The 23,199-nt window shown below is 40.2% G+C and overlaps 1 protein-coding gene across 7 annotated transcripts in view; it reads right to left on the reverse strand.

Annotated features, from left to right (window-relative positions):
- Positions 1 to 23,199, reverse strand: part of CCDC88C (coiled-coil and HOOK domain protein 88C) — a 460,272-nt gene that overhangs the window by 143,975 nt on the left and 293,098 nt on the right. For 4 of the 7 annotated variants that reach the window (XM_085626541.1, XM_085626542.1, XM_085626544.1 and 1 more), the window contains exons 13-19: positions 19,885 to 20,066; positions 13,721 to 13,858; positions 10,778 to 11,848; positions 8,158 to 8,285; positions 7,451 to 7,592; positions 5,956 to 6,150; positions 3,935 to 4,096 (exon numbers count right to left, since the gene is read on the reverse strand). In XM_085626541.1, the coding sequence (XP_085482667.1) occupies positions 3,935 to 4,096; positions 5,956 to 6,150; positions 7,451 to 7,592; positions 8,158 to 8,285; positions 10,778 to 11,848; positions 13,721 to 13,858; positions 19,885 to 20,066 (2,018 nt within the window). The remainder of the gene's footprint in view (positions 1 to 3,934; positions 4,097 to 5,955; positions 6,151 to 7,450; positions 7,593 to 8,157; positions 8,286 to 10,777; positions 11,849 to 13,720; positions 13,859 to 19,884; positions 20,067 to 23,199) is intronic. The other 3 variants (XM_085626546.1, XM_085626543.1, XM_085626545.1) reach the window with 1 other exon arrangement.

Here is a 23,199-nt window from a genome sequence, read left to right on the forward strand (position 1 = left end):
ATAACTAACATCTTAGTATTTCATACTTCTTTCGACATATATAGGATTCGGCCATTTCGGCACATGTTACTTTGACACATTGAGATAGTAAATCGCGATCGGTTTGTCATAATATACCGTAGCTTCCTGTTTATAACCTGTTTAAATTCTTTCAGTTGGACATGGTAGCCGTGCTTTTTTTGTAATATATTTCACAGACACATGACGTTTATCTTACCATTATTATCAACAAGTAAAGCAGAGTCACCATTTCTCATCTTTTTTCAACATCTGACACGTCACCACTGGCACAATGTTTGCATGTTGGTACTGGTGTTCTAGTTATAGTTATGGCGCACACCCGCCTCTCGAATCAAGGAACATTGCATTTTTCTGATCATTGTTTCAGAACAATTTCCCTGATGTAGGGCACTGTCCCAAAATGCATCGGGAATTCACACAAAGTAACCTACAAATGTATCCACACAAAATGATGCATGGAGAAGTTTTCTATGTTTATGGACAATACATAACTGTGACGTAACACTATGTTCTCAATTGAATAAAAACAAGGATACAATTGACTGCAAACTTCTTGAATTTTATTACTTAGACATCATAAAAGGGGTTGTACCCTCCGGAGAGCACTGTGGGGACGTTGTTTATGGGTAAACAACGTAACTGTTTTTCTTCTATTTCACAACTGCCATTTAGGCTATATCAAATAACGCTCCACTCATTGGCAAAAAGTGCTAATTCCATATAAGAATCTGGCAGTAATAGAACAAGGGGAAGTGATTTTAATGACCAACTATGGCAGACAGAGTAGGCACACTTCTAGGGTGGTTATTTGCGATCTGTGACTTGCTTACACCAAGATGCACACCTCAACGTGTTTGCACCATGAACCGCTGCTTTATACAGTCATAATGCTATAATCCCAGCCAGAGCTGAAGAGCCAGGGATGTCATCACAGAAATGTTAGGACTGGTGCTGAGATGGAAAGATTAGTTGGCATCTGCAATCCGGTTGGAAAGGAGTCAGGAGTGGATCACGGAAGGGAAAAGACCATGAACCACAGGTTTCATGCCAGTAACCCTGATAGGAGCCTCCACACAGGTAGCCACTTCAGTAGCTGATACCTGAGAGATACCTGTGGTCCACTCAGGTTTACCAGGTTCCTGAGACCAAAAATGGATTTCTGTGAACCATTATTGCAAGTAAAAGTGCTGTTGGACGAGCCATGGATCCTGAGGCAAACAGAATTCCAGAGAGAATTGCCAATATGCCACACTTTGAGCATCAATGAGATAATGTGGTTATTTCCCTTTTGAATACCTAAGCAGAGCAGATGACTATCCAGTAAAACTTTATGTACAGTGATTGATGAGTGTGGCACTGGACATATAGAAGTTGAAAAGTCTTCTTGTCGGAAAACCACCAAGGGCAAAACAAGATCAGCTGGGGTGTATCAAAGTTAACCAGTTTAGACATACACCACAGTCATAGGGAGAAAGGTTTTTTAAACCCTATGTTGTAATGTGCTTCTGCTTTGCCTCTTCATTACATCACATGTGTAAGTTTTAGAATTGTTTGCCAGTCCTTGGCTGGCTTTAGAATGTTGCTGATGACTTGAAGGAGATTGGGTGGCTGAGCTGTTCTTACTATCTACCCACTAAATAAACTCCTCTCTTAAGACTACAATGCCACTTCTCATCTTTAAGGATGAAACACTTTTCAACAACCTAGTATTTTATTTATTTTTGCATAACTAAAACATGGTACACCATTGATGAATAAATGAGCCATATTGTTGCAAACCAACTCAAAACAAGTTCTTACTCATGTTAAGAAAGATTAATTGACATGTTACCGGAAATGAGTTAAACATAAATAAAACAATGTAGAAATGTACAGGAAATTTCTAAAATCAGGGCCTTCCAATTTGTAGTTTGGTGACCTGTTAATGGTAAATAAAATAATGGTCTACATCAACATCAAGGGTGTGGACAATGCCCTTATTGTAAATGATACAACACACTGGACAGCATCTGTTTTGTAAAGCCAGTCTCTTTCACAGAATGACCATTTATCCCCCCCAGTATGATTGTTTCAAGAGTCAATGCAAAAGCACTATTTAACCTGAAGTTTATGTTTTTATGCTGTCACCACAGGAGTATTCTTTCTCTCGTACATATCCTATATATGTGGAATTATCCAAGAGTTTGGGTCTCAACCGCATTGTGAAGTTGAGAGAGCACATCTCCTGTTTGCTACTATTCAGTGCCAATATAACCAAATGGGACGTGTTTGTTTTCCTGAGGATCAAGGAAAACCTAATAGGCATCATTACAGCACTTTGTTGAAGTGGCAGGCATAAAATACGGGCTGCTATATTAAGGTAGTCCGGAGGACCCCTAGGATCAAAATCTTACAGTGGGACTCTCAAATATTTTAAATGATGAGATTTGTATAGAAGTGAAAAGGAAAAAATACAGGTCAGTGGTTATTTAAGGGAGAAATTAATGCAGGATAGAGGATTAGGAACAGTAGAATATGTTTTAAGTATTCAAAATAGAGGCTATCCAAAAAAAGAGCTGTGAAAGAAATGCTGGGGATGTGCACGCTAATTCAATTACAAAAAGAGAGATTCTGTGCCTTGCATACCTTAAGGTGGACAATAAAATGCCACTAAACAGACTATATATAGGGATACAAATGGAACTCAGCCACATTATGGCAGAACAACACACACCCTTGTTTCTTACACAAGAAGTCAGTCGACAAAAGTGAGAACAGAAAATTGATAACCTCAAACCGTTCCGCTAAACATTCACTTGGTTTTATTGAGGTCTTTAAATATCGAAAGCTGTGAGTATTACAGAAGATTTAATTTCCAGAACAATAGATCTGCCAAGTGCTGGAGAAAATGTGATCTTGCGGCTAAGCTGAAGATGGTGGAACCGGGGAACATGGGCTCAATTCTAGACGTCCTCAATGGACCACATTATGTGCTCTTGGCCAAAGCTCTCTTACCACCCATAAGCCAGAGTGTTTAGAGGTGATTTAATTTGCAATCTCTAATGACAACTTGAAGATGTTGTTGTGAGTGGCAATAGGCTTTTTTGGGTCAATAGTTCCCAACAACCATCCTTCATTTGAAGTGTGTGCAAGCCAGCATGTTTCAAAGGGTTTAACAGTATTTATCTTTGGGGAATATTTGCATAGTGGTGTTTACTCAAAATGTTTTATGCACAGAAAATAGCCATTCCACCTCCAAGCAGCACAATAGCTTTGTGCTAAGTGTTAGAAGATATGCAGAATCACCTTAACAATTCTGAAGGCAGCCACATGTGCTACCACAGTTACTTGAACAGAGTCAAACATCTGCTTCAAATCCATCTTCGGAGATCAATTGGTTTCAGATGTTCAGTCCTACCTAAGCAATGTGTAATGGGACAACCAATTATTGTCGTTTAGAGAGAATGTTAATAAGAATATGAAAGAGAACAAGCTACTTATCTAACACTTTCTTTCTCAAGATTGAAAACGATCACCTAAAAACTCATGGTCCGTGTTGGGTGATGCTGCTTCACTGGGATACAGCATGCTTTCTGTTTATGAAGAATCCAAAAGGTTGTTAGGGGCATATGGGAAGAAGGAGAATGCCAACACCAAGGTTGTGGAAGAGGAATCAGCATGCACATGATAAAGTGATGATACAACAGTTTTTGCATTCCTATGCTATAATGACCCTCACAACCAAGATTCATAAATACTTTTCAGAGTCAACAGAGATGTGCGGTTCACGTTGAACAAAAAATGCAGACCAAGCTGAGGAGGGTATACACTATCGCACAACGATCTCATTCAGCTGGTGACCATGCAGTCAATTTGCACCTGCTACTCCAATAAGTTATATTTAAATATGATCTTTGTTTGCCATGGTTCTGACCTGGAGTTTGGCTGTCTGTGTCTGTAAGGCAGTGTTGTGCTCTTGTAGGGAGGTGACCTGTTTGTGCAGATTCAAGATCTGACTGTTGAGCGAGGTATTCTGGCATTCCAAATTCTTCAACTGCTCCTTGAACATCTGTTTCTCAGCCTGAAGAGTAGCATTCTTTAAGAAAACATAAAAGAAATGTAAGTGGACTGAAATACCTCTATTTTATATCCCCTTTAATCTTCATTCCTTCATAGTTTCTCTAGCTGTATGTAATTAAACCTTCAATAATCAAGGGTGTCCTGCTCCTTTTAATCATTTCTCCTGTGACTGCATGATGTTTCACGCCGTATGAATCAGGGAGAACAATGAGAGTTTCTTTGCTTTCTCTGTGCACACTTTACTGTTTCTAGTGCAACATTTGCATCCACAAGAAAGCTTCTGAGAGGCCATTACATGATGTTAGCTAACTGATGCTTCTGTGGACACAGGAGATCGACTAATGAGTAATTATGAAAAGATTACAAATACAGTGACTAGAGAAATGAGGCAGGCTGTGATTAAGACACGAGAGCAGAGCTTTGAAATGTCTTTTTTCATTATTGCAGAATAAGGGCAGTGTATTAACAGTGCTATTTTTTTAACAAGTGACAGATTTTTAAGTGTATTTCACATGATAGTGTAAAAGTGTGACTGAGTAGTACTTGTAAAATTATTTTTGCTTTATACATATTCAGTTGTATGCTTTTATCACGGAATGCTAGGTAACGGAAAGATGTTCGATTGCTCTTTTCCCACTCTATTCGGTTCTTTTGGTTTGCAATCTCCCCTACTTCCTCCAATGATGTTTCCTGTCACTTATATAACATACACAAAACACCTGAATAAATCATGTAAAACCAAGTTGACTGTACTTAACTCAGATTACACTTGCAGTCCCACACAGGTTACAGCAAAGTTGGCTGCATCAATTTATAAGAAAAACAGACTGGGCAATAGCCCTGCTCCTATCTTCAGTGCACTTGGAGACATTGTATGCTCCTACTGAAATGTGCTACTCTGAAAGGCAAATTCGCTGCAAAACCTATTTTTGGTTTGAATACTATAATGTGCTTATACAATTCAAATTAGCCGTTTTAAACAGTCTGCACTAGTCATTGTTTTTCTAGATGTAATACACTATTGCATGTGTGGACAAACAGCCATGCTGTGGCTTTGTGCGTATAAGAGGTTAAAACCATTAGCTACATTTGGAAAAAAGATAGCGTACACTTTTCAGATTTATGTCTGCGGCATTCAGTAGAAATTAAGCAGGCATCTGTTTGTGCTGAAAGTGAATGATCATTGCATAAGAGGTGTTGGAAAACTCATTTTGGCCACTAACTAATGTATCTGGAACCTCTAAACCAATCATAACAATAATTGGTATGTTGAATAGACTGGCACAGAGCAATGAGTATAACTATTTAATTCATGTGTGTTACATTCTGGCAAAAGCATAAAAATGTTGATGGGACATAAAAGACCTTTCAACACTTAAACATGTGAGCTACAGTACGTGTTTACGCAACTGGAGTAGACATACCCTTGCCTAATAATATACTCAAATATCATTACCCCGATAACACTGCGGTGATGCATTTAGCAAATACTTCTATGTATTAAGGGAAATTAGCATTGTCCTAATACAACAGTGTAATATACCCTTACTGTTTAAAGCACAAGCATTAACACCATTTTATAGAAATCAACTAACAAGCTACAGTAAAGTTCCCTTACAATTTACTACAAAGGGCCACACTAAAAAATATGGCTTAAAATATTATTCTTTGGCCTGAGACTCGTACTGGTTACAACTGGGGGCAAGATCCATAATTCACAGGAGGCGGCTCTTGAGAAGCCTGGTTCTATGCTCAAGCGTGACGAGTGAGAATGAAAAATATATCCCATGTCTTGCTGTCTGGTATAATCTATACAATTATGTACATGTTAAGAAATACATAAACACGCACACAGTTTTGACACCGTAAACTTACATTTCTTTCCAAATCTATAGCCCTGTCTTTCACCTTCAGTAGATCCAAGGATGCTTCCCTGTGCTCAGTCTCCAGTTTCTCTTGGTTATGCCGGTTACACTGAAGCTTCTCCGTAGGATGCTTGAATGAGTTCTGTAAATAATTCTCATCCTCTTGGTTGCAGTTTTTTGTTTTTGCTCTAAACTCCTTTTTAACCTGAAAGGAGAAGCATTAGTCAAACGATAATTCACCTGAAAATGGGTACCTTTCTAGCGTACATTAGGATTTTTTCCCTTAAAGCCACCATTCATCCCTCCTATTCCTTCCTCTTTGCTATACCTCTGCTCTATAAATGTCTGAAGGGTCTACTATCCCACCAATGCAGCAGCAACAAGAAACCACCACCATAATCTCCTGCGTCCCATCCTCTCTGTAAACCCTCCTATATTCTGGTCAAATACTAGAAGTGTCGGAATTACTTCTGCCCAGCGTATGGCTCTATGTTACCTTTAAGGGCTTAAACTGTCTATCAAGGTCTACACATACAATATTCCTTTCCACAATACTCAGACATAATCCCCAAGGCACCATTCCACTCAAAAGACTACAAAACTACGATTTACCACTGGAGAAAGCCACTCACTTACTGAACAGGGTACTCGTATGTCTAATATGTATTTTAAAACGGTAATTTGGGTATAATACTAAAGGAAGATGGCCACCAAAGTGAACTACTACTTGCTAAGATTAAAGTTAAATAGGTACAGAAAAGAACAGCAACAGATTTTTTTTAAAAGATGGTGTGTAGTACTTTACCAATCACAACCTAAGTGACTTCAACAAAGAACGAAAGAGCCAACAATGAAGACAGAAACTGTGAGAAAAATGAAGTCAGCAGAGGGAAGCCATCAATCACCACCTCTACTTTTAAATAAGCAAAGACTGTCCCCAGTGAGGAGTACTGCTTCAAATCAGCAAAATGAATGAGCAGAAAATGGCGCAGCACTTAACGTTTTTTGTTGGTAGTTAGGACCTCAAGACAACTTATCTCTAACCAGAACAACAAATGCAGGCTTTACACAAACTAACACCATTTTGGGTTCTTTTCATGAACAAACTCAACTTGCAGATTTTCAATTAAGCAGTGCCTAAACAGTTAAAAAAAAAAAAAAAAAAAGATTTAAGTGCAGGAACCCAATAATTTTCTAAAGAGCTCATGGCTTGCACTGCTGAATGCTGGGGTTGCCAAATACCAAAGCTACCTAGTTTCAAGCTTTTTTCCAGTTCTCTACACTTCCCTTGTCTCTATTTTTGTACGTTTAGCTTCTGCCTCCCTTCTTTGGCCTTTTTTCACTTGCACCAGGTCAGAATCTTATGAAGAAAATTAAGTGGCAGTTCAGAAAAATGAATGTTGCTCCCACTACCTGTAACCACCAGAACAAATTAATCCCTGCACTTAACCCAATCACATGCAAATCACATGCAAATGAAGGCGCAGCTCCACTATAATTTTTACCATATTCAGCTCATTCTGTAGCTGCTGGTTCAGATTATGAGATTCTTGTACTTGAGACTCTAGTGCAGTGATCTTTTCTTCTTTAATGGTTAGTGTTGTTTTGAGGGTCGATTCAAATTTGCTTTCTAGAATTTTGAACTTCCTGAAAAACAAAGACACGTGTTAATATTGTATAGTTTATTCTCATAAACACCTGCAATGACGTTGCCCATCAGTAAATCCTTTGTATACTGCAGTTCATTTTAAAGTATGACATCATAAGTACTTTTGCTTTAGAGCGGCTTTACTATAGCAAAGAATGCAAGCAAGACCAGCTAACCCACTTAAATCAGACTTGTGGTAAATCAACACCAAGAATTAAGATAGAATTGAGAAGAGACAAAATGAAGGGTAGAACAACTGAATCAATAGCAGAAGTACAGGAAACCCCAAATGATACAACAGTATCTTCATGGAAGTAACAGTATGCAACTGCTTCCTTAACAGTTAAGTCACCAGCCCAAACCTCATAAGTACTCCAGTCTTCTGCACCAGATGCATAGCTGATGCATAAAGCTAATGCTCGGCCACAGCAAAGATTGTCTGATAAGGAACTAACCCTGTTCCAGGCCTGGAAACCTTTTTGCAGCACTAGCCTAATGAGAAATCCTGCTGTCTTGAAGACTTTGTATAATCTGAATCATGATCTTGTAGCGTCCTTTACTCACTTTTCAGCATTGCTGTTCTCATCTTGAAGCATGAGCTCTTTATTCAGTCCAATCTTCTCCAGCTCCTGGCTCAGTTTGTCAAGTTCGCTGGCCTGCTGCTGGCTCTTCAGCTTCTCCAAGACTAGGTCCTGCAAGAACAAGACATTACTGACCAGGTCAAATCAAGTTACAACCAACAGACCCTCCTACCAAATTCTACGTGTAGTTAATCTGAGCAATATAGTGGCTAGAATAATGACAAGAATTATGCTAGACAGCACTATGGAATATCCTTCACATCTACACAGCTCTCTTTCTTGTACCACTCATACTGAAGTCAAGTCAAGAGGAGAGTTCTCTTTTCCATGTCAGGCCAAAAAAATAACCAGGGGGTTCGGGTAACTACCATGTGCAGTCTTAGCTTCCTATTCCAACTTTTCCTGCTACAAATAAAGCGTAACACATTGAATAGAACATTTGTGCACCGACCACCACACGTTTTACTTCAGCCCAAGTAGTTTTCATCCTTCACATTTCTCTGGGGTTTTTGTGTGAAGGTGGTGTGGGGGGATTTCAGTTGTGCAATCCTGCTTCAGGTGCAGTCGTCTGTTGGCGCTCGAATTAGGATTCCCAGAATAAAGTTTGAAGTCTTGTTGTAGTCTGATCTAGATACTTGGAGAAAATTCTGTTTGCAGTGTGTGCTAACCATATGACTTACAACAGAATCTTACAGCAACCCTACATTTGCCTAAGCATTTTAAAACTACATAAGCAGAAAGAACTTACTTAAAAACTGATTAATATCATTGGTTGTTTCAATGCTCAATTTACACAGTTATCATGAATGAGGTCTTGGCCTTGAGTGAGACCTGAAATAACATAACCAACAAAAAGCTTACTTTCCAGTTTGTCCATTAAAAACGATATGGACCGGTCAATTATATAACACACTAGAAACATGCAATTGCCTCTGGGCTCTTTTGTGCTTTAGGGAGCTGAATGCTACAGGGAGACTAGAAGTGGGCAACTTGCAGCTGCACGAGACCTAGGTTGTCAAAGCAGATACAATAAAGTAGTTACTATCTAACAAGAACTCTGGGCAAAGAAAACTCAATGGCTTTCACTAACATACTTCAACAGGTAAGCGTAAACGGGTAAGTATACACACATTTGAATTCATAAAAAGTCATCACTTTATTTCTCTCTACTTGACATTCATTCTAAACGTAACTTATTATGATCTGTATTTTCCAGTTGCTACCTCTCCATTCCCCAGCCAGCTTCTGCACTCCTCCTCCCTACTTGAATAAGTGAGAGGCTACAAGTTTTTATTAAATTCAGACAGATGCCGCTACATGAACTAGACGGTAGCTTTAGGCCTAGACCACTAAACCCTGTACTTTGAACAATGCCTCTAATGATGTGCTTCCCCCGAGTCGAAATGATTGAGAATCCCACGCAAAAGAGGTTTCCCACCAATGTAGGTAAAAATAGCAAATAAAAACTGTGTCCAAAGTCTGTACGTTTAACGTATAGTGCATTATATAGAAATATAAAAATGCGGGTACTCACTATTTAGAGTACCGGTTTGCTACTGAGAAGTGCTGGTACTCTCCTATTAAATACATTCCTGCAGAGCTGAGATAAGCAAGTGTTCTCTCTTTCAAATTTAAGTAGTGCAGGTACTCAGTACCGGACAGTTCCTGCCCATTTAAAACACTGATAACGTAATAATACAAGCAATCGTGCAGACTTCATAAATACAAATTTTAAATAACCCCACCAAAACACTATTCCAGTACAGTGTCTTCTCCTAGCACACCCAGCTATCAAGCACATCCCAAATCATTTCAGAGCCAAAAATCTCTACCAGCTGTTTTGGAGTCTAAACTTAGTTTCATGGCTCACTTACAATATTAGGAAACATTCTTGCCACTCCCCAAGCACTTTATGACAACTATGCCCATGTAATCCCTATATTTATACGACTACCATCACATTGCCATTTAGGACACTGGTTTCACAGGCAGCATAAGACATTGGGGTCTTCCCATCATGGAGATGAAGCTAGCAGTCAAAAAGCATGAAAGCAGATTTCCCTCTGCAAAAACAAACAAACCTAGCTATTTGCAATTCAAAAACTAAAGCAACTCTAGCAGATCATTTAGTCACCTCCCCATATTAGTGGAATTCGCTACCAGGAAATATACTGTGCACTTGCCGAAATTAGTTAACCTATAAAACCATAATCTCTCATTCATTACATGGGACTCTACTTGAGACAAAACGCTGTGGATGCAAACAAAACTTCACTTGAGACTACAACACTTCCACTATCCGGTGTCCATATTAAGCCCAAGCTAAGAGACTGAGGTTTACTACTAGTTGTATGTCTATCATCCATGAACTAGTGCTCAATGAGACCACTAATTGGTAAAAACTCTAACAAAAGCAGTAATAATCCTATAACATGATCATCAATAAAGTACAAAACAATGAAAAAGCAATACAGCAATGGCAACACATTCCATATATGAACTTGTCGTGCATTAAATATTACTTGAAGCCCCTTACGAACAGTGCATTAGAATGGACAAGTGGGACAGTGAAATTAAGAGAGGGACAAATCCACTTTTCCTACCTCACGCAACGTAGCTAGTGTTCTTTTATCAATTGTAACTTGCTTTATCAGGTCTTTGTTGTCCTTTTCAAGTTCCTTCATCTTACTGGCCGACTCTCTGAACCTGGTAATCTCTTTCTCTAGTGTTCGATTTTCTTTCTCTAAGGCAGCAATTTTCACAGTGTTATCGTCCATAATAGCATCTTTCATTTCCACCTGCTGCCATAGTCTCTTTGTTTCCTTATCCAGCATTTTCTTATCTTTCTCCAACTGGGATACATCATGTTCGAGTTCCTTGTTGTCCTTCTCCAGTTGCTCCATTCTTTTTCTAGAGATCTTTAGCTCTTCAAGGTTCCTCTGCAGTTCATGGTTCTCTTTTTCTGTTTCCTGCAGGTCTAGCTCAAGCTGCTGTATCTTCTTGCTGCTGTTTTCCAGGATCTGCTGAAGTCTCTGATTCTCTGCATTTAAACCCTGGTAGCTCAACTCAAGACGCTCTGACTTCTTTCCCAACGCCTTCAATACATCCATGTTCCTTAACAGTTCCTCCTTCTCTTTTTCCAGTTTGCTATTCTCCGACTCAATGTGAGCCATCTTTGCACTAGTGAACCTCATGGTCTCCACAAGTCTCCGGAGCTCAAGGTTCTCTTCGTCCAACTGCTTGTTGTCATTTTCAAGCACTTCCAACTTGATAGAAACATTCTGCAAGGTGTCTAGGGACTTCCTAAGCTTTCTATTCTCCACATCCAGGTTTCCGTTCTCTTGTTCAAGAATCTCAACCCTCTCAGTCACAATCTTCATGGAGGCAATTGTTTTGGTGAGTTTATCATTCTGCCTTTCCAGGCGATGTAACTCTTTCTCCATCTCCGTCACTCTCTCCACTTTCTCATTTACCCGCTCAAAGTCCTTCTGCAGCTGCTTCTTCTCGTATTCAAGCTTATTCAGCTTACTGCTGGTCTCCGTGACGGTTTCATGAAGTAGCTTGTTTTCCTCTTCAATGTCCTTCACTCGGGCTTCGGTGCCCACCTGGGCTCTCTCCCGCAGAGAAACAATTGCTTGGTTGAGGTGGTTGTTCTCTTGTTTGAGCTCGGTTATCTACCATAAATTGAGAAAATTAAAAGAAGGTAATGACAAATTTGACAAAATTAATATTTAATGCATTTTTGTAATCTTCATTACACAAAAAATATTGCAGTACACTGCATAAATTGTGAGCAGCAGAATAATTTGATGTAGACTTTCTATAAATACCTGTATTATCGCAATTCTATTGCTTTAGTTCAACATATGAGTTTTAGTCGCTTAAACACCTTCAACCTGAACAAAGATGCATAGTGCTGGCATGAAATGTAATTGAAATAAGACCAAGCACAAAAAGTTCAAAAAATTTTAAGTAAGCGATTGTGTAAAATAAAGACTACACTATTTAAAATAAAAAGAGCTGACTAAAATCACTCACTGTACCAAAACATCTGACAGATACCCCCATGTGGCATGGTGCGGATAAGTCATGCTTAAAAGTTTTCATTATAGGGTCCACCCAACTAACTGAAACCACACCAAGATTAGTAAACAAAGTCCATTTTCTAACACCTTTTACCTAAATATTTCATACATATTGTGTTGTAGAATTTACGTAGCGCTTTATAAGACCAATGAGGCTCTGAAGCACTCAGGTGGACACTGGGTTTTTGTATGCCTTTTCAAACTGCATAGCTGATAGTTGTGTTTTTTTGCTTGACTTATGTGGAAGGAGGCATTTAGCATTGTAGGTGAGCATTGGCGAATTAGTGGAATCATGTTGCACTGAATTGGTAGCTGGGCATAAGCATGGTGTGTTGCAGAAATGTTTAACAATAGATGCCGTTGTTTATCCCAATGCTTGCCGATGACTGGGGTCTCAGACACCACACCTTTACCCACATAAAAATCCTAATCCACCCATCGTCACAAATACACAAATTGCCTTAAAAATTTGCACATAAGTAACCAACTAATATTAGACTGTCTACTTGCATCACAGTAGCAGTTAATCCTACTGCAGTAGCCGAATGCGGGCCAAAGTGGTCTTTTAACAGGTAAAGCAGATAAATACGAAAATGGAAAAACACAAAGGAACAAAAATAAGCGTGAAAGATCAAATATATTTTTAAAAAACTTAAACAAACAAGATTGTCCTGTCCTAAACTGTACTTCTAGTCGATGGTGTTCCACCTCTGAATGTACCTGGGGCTTTTTTGTTGAACTAGAGCTCTTATTACACATATATACGGAGTGCAGACCTGGTCACTGCGCCCTGTTACAGAGAATGTAGTGCTCTGGGGCAGCCGCAAACCTGTGGGGGAAGTACATTGGTGAAAGGTGGACGGTTGGTTGAAGCAGCCAATCAGTCTTTCACAGTGCAGGCAGCAACTAGCCTGCTTTTGAAAGGGGCATAGAGATCCCCTGCAAATTGGTGCAGTGAGTGACCACATGCACTTGGAGGGGAATCTCTTGCGCGTCCATGGGATCCCTTTTGAGGAGGCACATTAACTGTGCGTCACCTGTTTGTGGTGCTCAATCAGTGCACCTCCTGACGGCTTCTTTGCTTTTGTGCTCACATTTTACGGTGCGGGCAGTGTTTCCCTCATTTTCAAGGGTCCATGCCCTCATGCAAATGAGGGAACACCCCATTAGGATCAAACTGGTGCGAATGTAGCACTAGCTCTCTGCTAGGGGATGCCAAAATCTCTGCATGAACATTGGCCCAAAATGAGGGACCCTAGAAGAAGCCCCGCCTTGAAATAAATGAGGATGAACAGGGTTACATTGAGACCAATTCAAAATGCAAGCATCTCCCACCAAAGTACGATAAAACCCACCCAAAGCCAAGGGAAAGGTTCTAATGCGCTTAAAAATCAACATGACAAGAGGTTATGCTATAAATTATTTATCGAGCATGGACTACTGCTGTAAAAGACCAAGCACCTGTCTGTCCTTGTCGGCTTTGACCCTGTCCAGGACTCCTTTCAGCTGCTCCTTTTCTTTCAAAAGTTCCTCGCTCAGACTCTCCAGGTCTTGGCTGCTCTGCTTCTCTTTTTCAATCTGCGAGTGCAAGGTTTCAATCTGCAGAGGACAAAAAAACAAAAACTGCGTGTTCAGAATCCGCTCATGGCTCCACAGATCTGGATGGTTCCGCAAGCACAGATGTAGGCTGGCCTAGCGATAAATTGAGGGTTTTCCTGGATAGACTGTTTAAATCTGGGACACCAATCAATAGCTGCTTCTAGCCCAAGCCAACTATATTTAAACACCCAATATTCGCATGCAAATTATTTCCTTTTCAGACAAATTTCAGTGATCTTTTCAAAAGTTTAAGCATTGGATTTTTGAAAGGATAGAAGTACTTTTTGTTTTGAATTAAAAGATCCTGTCATTTTAGGCCACAACCACCAGTTCATGGAACCCATTATATTCCTTTAAAATATCTATTTGTTACTGATGCCCAATAGAGTAACAATGCCCAGATTGTAGGGAAATTAGCTGACCCTTTTAGGGGAAATAATTCAGTTACCATTAGTCGCAGCGTAGGGTTGGGATAAATAGGTAGCAGTTTGCCTAGCAGTGAGAAGTGATGCTATGAGGCATGAGAACTTGGGGAGGGGGGGCGGGGGGGGGGGGAGTTATAAGTCATTGACAGAGGATTCATATATTTCCATAGGATCAATATTAAGACAGGAAAGGCATTTTTCCAGATGAATCTATTTAGGACCTTTGCTATTTAACAAGATATGGGCTTTTACAAAAGCACCAGAAAAGAGCCAGACAGGTATAATTTCTTGAAGCAAGTGAGGCAGTACTTGTTTCTTAAAGGTCCTGAACACTTATCAACACAGTTCAATCAACTAAAAATCCACAACCAAAGAGACTCTTTCAGTCACTCGACAGATGAATGTGTTTACATCCAGCTCACTCCAAGAATTGGTTTTTTCACAGACTGATTTCATTTTTCACTTCTTTGATCCAACAATAAATTTTAAATTTCAGAGATCCAGCCCATATTCAATGTAACTTCATAACCCACAGATCTGCTCTTTGATGCTCAAAACATTCAGTGTCAAAATAACAATTTGTCAGCAGAGAAGATATTAAAAAGCGTTTCTAAAAATTAAAACAAACTATCGACTCTTATATTTGAGTTAAAAAGATGCAGCATATATAAATGGACTTACACTAAGGTATTGTCACTGAATATAATGCACTAACGCTAACACTCATTATGAGTGACCCGGTAAATGGGCTAGATTTTCCCAACCACCAGAGTTACCAATACCAGAGATACGTGCAACTCCGTGGGTGGGGAAAATACGGCCCATTAAAAATTGGACCCTGAGGGTTTACTAAGAAATATGGAATTACCGGGGAATTCATAACTCCAGATACAATTCCCCTGGTAATTCCTAATTTTGGGCCAATGTTCATCTAAGAGATTTCGGCTGCTGTTAGCAACTGAAATCTCTGGTTGAAAGTTAAGAGATCTAGGGTGTTTCTGCAGATCTCATCGGCATTAAAAGGCCACTCAATGTGTTAGCGTGGAGAGTTTGATGTAAATTGATGCAGCTTCTTTGGCAGCGTGTTGATTTCTGTTATCATTTATTTAGTTGATGTATTTTTTTTTTTAACCAGAGAAGACCGTTTTAGTACAAATGCTTGAGATTTGTATATGGTGTGCCCCTCAATTGAGCTGTACTGTTCCGTCACTCACTTGCTGAGACCACCAACACACTTTGGGTGAATGAATCACGATTGAGGAGGTATTCAGACACAAGTGGGGTAGCAGGAACACTGAGGACTGGTTGGGTCAAGTAGCAAACGTGGGAGAGCATGCAATTTGGAACTTGGGGGGCTGGGGAGGAACAGGAACATGGAGGGCACGAGTGGATCTGGGAGCAAATAAATGAGAGAGCGCAATGTGGAACTTGGGTACATGGGAGAACACACAAGCGAAAAAGCAGTACATGGCGAGAAGCACACGTGGGTGAGGAGAAACACATGGCAAGGGTAAGATTAACACGAGTGCTGCGGAGGGGTAAAGAGAACACGGGGAAACTGCTGGACCTGGAAAACACATGCATGCAAGTTGAGTGCTTAAACAAAAAGCAACAAGTAGTGTCTGAAAAAGGAGCAGGGAAAGTACACATGCGATGCGTCCCTGCTCCAGGGGTGGGACAAACAAGATCTGGAAGGAAAGCCCACATGTGCTAACGTATGAGAAGCAAGCAAATGAAAGTGACAATGAAGTCAACCAATGGTAAGCAATGGAAGGCCTCTAAGCTCACTGTAACCTAACAAAACGTCTCACTAGCGATAGCACATGCGCTGTCTTAGTTGAGACCTATAATAATATGGTCTGCTTCCATGCACCAGGGGGGGGATACAGGCGCCTGAGATACACTACTGCTTTGCATTACAAATAACATAGACATGGGCGTCATAACTGAACAGGACATGTTACAATGGAAACGTGAGAAGTAGTGCCTCTGTATTCGGAGTAATACAGATGATCTACATCTACTGATGGTGCATGGGGATTCGGGATTTGAAGAGGGATGTTTACAACGATACGTGGAATCCATATGCAAAATCACGCTTTCAAGATGGCCCGTGAGTTTAACTTGCTGCCGACATCTGTGATCCCCAAGTTACAAGTTTGAATTCCTGCAAGGCCAACTCAGCTTTCCTTCCTTCCGAGGTCGGTACATGGAGTACCATGAGCTGCAGAATGGTACTCTTTCTTGTTTATAGCAGTTAAAGACCTCAGAAAGGGCACAAGTGTATTTGTGATAAATTGGTGGGTACAACATGCTTCACTAGGAAGCGTTTTTTTTGTCTTGCATGCATTTATTACAGACTGCTTGAATTTTTTTTTTATACTACTTAGCAATAATTCAGGTGGATTCTTTGCCCTTTTTTGGACACCTATAATCAGCATGTAACAACCCCTGCAGAGTCGGCTAGAAAATGAGACAGCTGCCTCTGGTGCGGGGGCAGCCTAGTGTGACAGCTGTGTATGCATGAATGGAAGTCCAATGAGACAGCTGACTGCGGTGTTCAGGGTCGGTAAATATGACAGCTGCTGGCAGGGTGGCAGCAGTCCACAATCTGAAAATGCAAGATTAGGGAGTGGCGCAGTATGATCGACATTCAGTTAGGTTCCGACAGAATGTGAACGGGTGAGTGGAGAAAAGAGTAAATAACTAAATAAATTATAATCTATTAGACTGATGTAATAAAGAAAAAGTTTCTTTTGACGGTATGCTTTGAAGTCTGATATTTTACAATCTGCACGTTTTCACAGTTTATAAAAGTTCTCTCATGCTTCCAGCAGGTACTTCAGTGCATAATTTGTCAAACAGAAACAGAAAATGGCAATAGTCTCTCTTATAACTGAAAGCGCCTGTCTCGGGTGACTTTTGACACTCAATAACTCATCACACATGCACTATGCATTACAAGTCCTTGTACTCGGGCATCCGTTCATCCACCCACTGACTCATTCTTCCATTCACCTACTCACCCATCCAAAATAAAACACACAAACTCAACAAATTAAAATATTAGAAGTAGAAAAAAGAAAATAATGCAGCCACTTACTGCTAGCATGTGCTAGCAATAACAAAATATTAACAAATTAAATAAAGCAGTGGATGGCTATCTTGGAAGAGTATTGTAAACTTGTTTTAAAGTATCAACATGGTCTTCACATTTAGACACAAAATGTTGGTAATCTTGGAATGTTTAAACAATGATACACTATGCACAATACTGGTCGAAGTTCGCAGCCCAGTCAGTAACTATCGCCCTGGCGGGCCATGTTGGAATGGAATAGCTCTTAGTGTACCACTGTTCTTTACTAAACCAAGATATCCAAAAAGTTTGCTTCTAAACATGGCAGCCACCTTGAAACTATAACACAATGATACTTGACTGCCATTCCAAGATAGCATGCCTGGTTAGTCACACAGCACGTGCAGGATGCGGTAATCTGGAGACGAAATACACGGCAAGCAAGCAGAATGATAGCCACAACGGGGAGGCTGAAAGGAGCTTTATATATATATATAAAATAAAAAAGAGAAGGAATGAAACAAAAGGGGACCCATTAAAATGGAAAGTGAAAGGACTAGCCCAACAACACTGGCACTAAAGCACATTTAAATTTGAAAAACAGTTGGGGGGGGGGGACCAGAGCGGTGCATGCCTTGTACTAATTCAGTAATTATTCATGAAAGTCACTTTTTGTTAGTTCATTACAGGGTGCTCACCAAGGAGGAACCAAACCCATGTTTTCTATGTCGGGAAGTAAGCCAATACATATACATTATTAGTGCAAGCACACCAAATGAGACACAAAATGTTCTTCTTAGTCCATCAAAATCAGGTCTTCTGTATTCCAGAGTTCTCTGAATTATCCTGTTCTAGCTAAAGCGCATTTCATCAAACATGAAGTTATAGGGTTCCCTAGAACTTCATCAGGACTAGAAGAGATTTATAAAAGTATGACTCTCATATTTGTTAGGCAAGTAGCCCATACTACTTAAAGGAAAGAATATTGATATCAAAACAGTGTAATTATTATGTACTTTGGTTTGTGGAGCACTAGTTTTGGAGACTTTAGAGACTATGCAATATTCCTGTGCTTTGATTATCAGAATATCGTTAGTTGATAGTACCCCTAACGTATGGATAAGATTGATTGTACAGTTGTTCGAATCTCTTCTAGCCCTATCAAGGCATAAGATTAGGCCGCTTGACAAAACATGTTGGCTAAAACAGAATAACTTTAAGAACATAAAAAGTTTCAGTTGATTTGCACGTGATTAGTCTTAATGCAATTATTTCCAATAGAGCAATGGACTGAAACATTGGCCCAAGTAAATGTTGTCATGCGAGGAAGCAGCTGGTGAATGACAATGAAACGGACAAAAAGTAGAAAGAGGGCAGACACAAAGCCTTTCTTCGTAGTATGTGTATATGTATTTATCATTACTATTATTTTTTACAAGAGTCTGGCAGATAGCTACGGTCACCATACAGGATCTAAAAACTATTAAACACATAGTAGCTAAATACTACAAAAAAAATACAAATATAAAAACAAGTGTGTTCTTCATTACAAATTAGTCAGCACTACTGCCTTTGTTGTAAATGTTTTCATAATAAACAGATCAGACCTATGGCACCTATCATAACGTTTTCCAATGGGCCAATCATGCCTAAAGTTAGCATCATTAACCTGTCATCATCCTAGTTTAGGCTTAATGCACTGAGTATAAGCTTTTCCCAAGGCAACCTCCTATGAGGGCCTAACTAAAATTCCCAGACTGCACAACCTTTACCCCGGGGTTTGTCAGAGAAAGTAACCAAAACTGTTGCCAATTTACTGTAATCCAGGCGATCCTGTGAAACATGCCCGTCTACAGGCTTTAACAATATAATAACTGTTTATCCTTAAAGGCCCACTCATCTTAACATACGTTTTGCTTTTCACAATAAATAAATCAAGCCTCCTGCATGGCTTAATTACTGGTGTCATTGTTCAGTGAGCTGCACACATGGGCTAAAGTTCGTGATGAGAACCATTAGGCAATGATGCATGATTAGGTGCGCGATTAGAACACCTAGGCAAGGGCTCATCAGGAAAACATCTAGGAAGAGGTTCATGATCAAAACACCTGGCAAAGGGTTCCATGGAAGAACAGTTGGACAAGAGTCCATGAGTAGAACATCTAAACAAGAGTTCACGAGGAGAACATCAAAACAAGAGTTCACAAGGAGAACATCAAAACAAGATTTCATGAAGAGAACAGCTATTCAACTGTTCATGATGAGAACACCAAAACAAAGGCTCATGAGGAAAACACCTAAACAAGAGTTCACAATGAGAATGAGTGGAGGGCCAGAACAAACAAGAATGTCTGCAAGGAAAGATTATTTGGAGAGAAAAAATAGAAGAAACTAAGAGAAAATCCACAAGGTCAGCTAAGAGGACCCATACTGCACCACCAACACGCATACTGGAAAAATCAACAGCCTATATTGTCCATCACCAGCAATGGGTGGACCTGAATGGGACATTCCTGGGTACACACCTTGTGGCTGAGTTGCTGGTTCTCCTTCTCTAGTTCCGTCAGCTTCAGCTGGCCTTCCTCCATGGTGAGCGAGGTGTCTCGGAGCTCCTGGATGGTGTGCTGCAGGCTCTGGTTGTCCTTCTCCAGCTTCAGGATGCGGCTGGATGCAGACTCGTTCAGCTCGAACACAAAGGACTTCCTTACTGCAGAAATGAGAACACCACTTAAAGTACACACAAACTGCATTCACCAGTCGATTAGCTTTACCACCCGAGCACTGTACTAACAGCACTACAAAAGTTGTCACGGAGCACAGGTTCTGCCCCTTTGTAGTATGCTACCCACACACTGTAACAAACCACTCACTTCAGAAGACATGGACGGCTTGGGAAGCGCAGCCTTGCATTTTAAAGGGTGGGTGAGGTCTGCGCATTTAGTAAGGAAGACCTTCCGACCATGCAGCAAATCTCTTTAAGCTCATAGCAATTACGGAGGTTAAAGCAGAAAACTGGAATATTATCCTTTTGTAAGCAGATGACAATTACAATAGCAATAATACCACACTCATCTGGCATCATAACCACATGACATGTGCCTTCAAGCACTAGATTAATGTACTGTGTTGTAAGGTGGATTTGTAGAGTGCTGCTTGTCACCTGTGAGGGTATCCAGGTGCTATATAGGTGAGAACAGACGTGTGGTGAGGCTGGTCCTGAGTACAGGCGGTTTCGATGGTAGCGCAAGAAGACTATTTGAAAACCCAGGTATTCAGCTTCCTGCAGAATTTAAGGAGTGAGGAGGAGGCCCTGGTGTGTTGGGGGGAGGTCGTTCCAGGATTTGGCGGCTTGGTAGGAGAATGATCGACCTCCAGTTCTGCTTCTGTGGATGCAGGGTGTGTGCGTGAGTGAAAGTGATGCTGACAGAGTTGTCTGGTGGGTTGGTAGAAGTGAAAGCGGTGATTGAGGTATGCGGGTCCCGTGTTATGTAGTGACTTGAATAAATGTTACTAATATTACCAAACTCAGTGACAATATAATTTTTTTTTTTAAGTTTGTATTTGATTTTAGTTTGTGACCTTCTGCTTTTATACACTATCCATTCAAACCGCTTGTAGTCTTCACGTAGCAGATTGTATTGAAATGTGAATATGAATATATGCTACATCCGCTTAAACGCCTGAATCAAGCTCCCGCATGCACAGTCTATGCTCCTCTCTGCTTTCCGTACCATTTAAGTTTTACTCTCTCCAGTCTCACAACCCGTTTTAAAAGCAATGCCTATTGCGAAGATACCAGCTGTTTCCTACCTGTTTTTTCATGTGCCATTTAAGTCACAAGCAGTCAAGTGGTAGATAAAGAACTAGATCTTCATCAAAGGAGTTGTTCTCTCTTCTAAAAGAATCTACTACTACACCCTGCCCCAGGACCCCCAGGCACTATTGAGACAAGACCTTTTTGCCACCATTTTCAATTCACCAAGAAGGTCAATGCACCTAGACGTCCAGCCCAGACATCTTTCTAATCACAACATATTCATCATTACACTTAGCAGCCTGATAGACAAGCACCCAATACCCTGCTATGACTTTCCTCCCCTCATAGAGCAATACATATTAAACCCCGGCAATAAAGTACACCTACTAACATGCGTAAATGAATTGAACCCCTTCTCTGCACCCAGCTGTAAGAAGACGTGTAGCTACCTTCATTGCATCATCTTATCACCTGGACCTTGCTACATCCAATAACCAACCCTTGTATCACATTAAAATCTCCATGTATCTTGAAGAACTTCCAACCCCCTTAACCACCCTATGACTATCAAAGTGTCTCCTATCCATAGAAACTAAGCATTTTCCTACCTAGACCATTAAGAAATATGATGGCCAGCCCCACTTTCAACGCACTCCTTTGATTCTCTTCCCAAAGTCATACATTCTGAAACTCAACCCACCTTTCTGCCATGGTGGACCATAGTAACAAAACTCTCCAGACAATATTCCACCACATCTTTTTAACTCTATGTGAATCTCCATGCACACAACTGTTTTACTTCATGTGTCTAATTTATTTTGTATGTCTAGACGTGGAGCTTGTGAAAAGGACCAGAATGAGGTCACTGGAGAATTGAAAACATTTTCTACAACTGAACCAAGAGTTTGATTAATGGCAGAAACTGGAGATGAAAGGTATGAAGTCTGCTGCAAATAAACTTAAAATACCTTTCTTTTCAACAAACAATTATTTCAAATATATCACATCTCTGTGCAAGTAAACTACACCTAACTACAAGTTGAAGTCCTGTATGCTTGAGCACCCGAACTACTCTTGCAGAGCCCACACAAGGATTCACATCTACACAAGAGCCAGTAAGTAGCAGGGTCTGCTACTTGCTGCAACCTGAAGGCAATCGGTGTATACATCTGTGAAGAGTGAAGTTCTAGCTGAAACAACCTGCCTTGAAAGGCAACAGAAAGTTCAATTGTTTCTCCAATTTACCAAAAGGAAAATGTTTTCAACTCTTAGAATCCGCGATGCTTGCCTGCAAATCATTGTAGGCAAATACTGTAGATCCCTAAAAATCTTTAACTCTTCACAGAGAACATTCATCATATTGTTTAAAAAAAATAAAAATAATAATAATTGGGCAACTGTAATCTATTAAGAAAGAAAAAAAAGTAATTGAGGCAAAATTACAGTACGGATTCTCTGTATGAAACACAAAGTACTCCTGCATAATGGTGATGTAGATCCCAAAGTCAAGATAAACAGTCACACTCGCATCGCTTGTATTGTGAGGGCGTGGACTGATGCGACAAGCTTCTGCTTTCCAACACCCTCTTGGGTCAGTCACTCTCACTTGCTATGTAGTGTTAGGGGCCTTTCTGACAGTATTAGTACTGCCCGGCTAAGTCTGCCTCCTTGCAACAAACTGTGCAACTGGGTTTATTTATTCGGGGTGCTGGCAGGCACAGATGCGCCTTGCATAAAATCCTGTCACTTGAAATTGGCAGCCAGCTGCCTACTGGAAGCGTGTACGTTCAAATCAAATTCACATCTCTTCTGTGGCTTGTAAAACACTTTTTATGTTGCAAAGAGGAGATATTGCTAAAGACATTCAGAACAAATAAAAATAATACAAATGTAATACTTATATAGCACTTGCTGATGTGGACTTGCAGCCAAGGAGAGGAAACAACCAGGCTTACTGACACAGAATCACTTTTCAATTCATTTGATTAATATTTTAAGCATGAACGTTAGTGGAGAGGATCTGCTAGACTTTAGACCTCCAATACGCAAGGTGCCACAGACTTTAGCAGCAGTCGCTTTGCTA

The sequence above is a fragment of the Triturus cristatus genome, chromosome 9, assembly GCF_964204655.1.
Source record: "Triturus cristatus chromosome 9, aTriCri1.1, whole genome shotgun sequence".
NCBI classification, from domain to species: domain Eukaryota; kingdom Metazoa; phylum Chordata; class Amphibia; order Caudata; family Salamandridae; genus Triturus; species Triturus cristatus.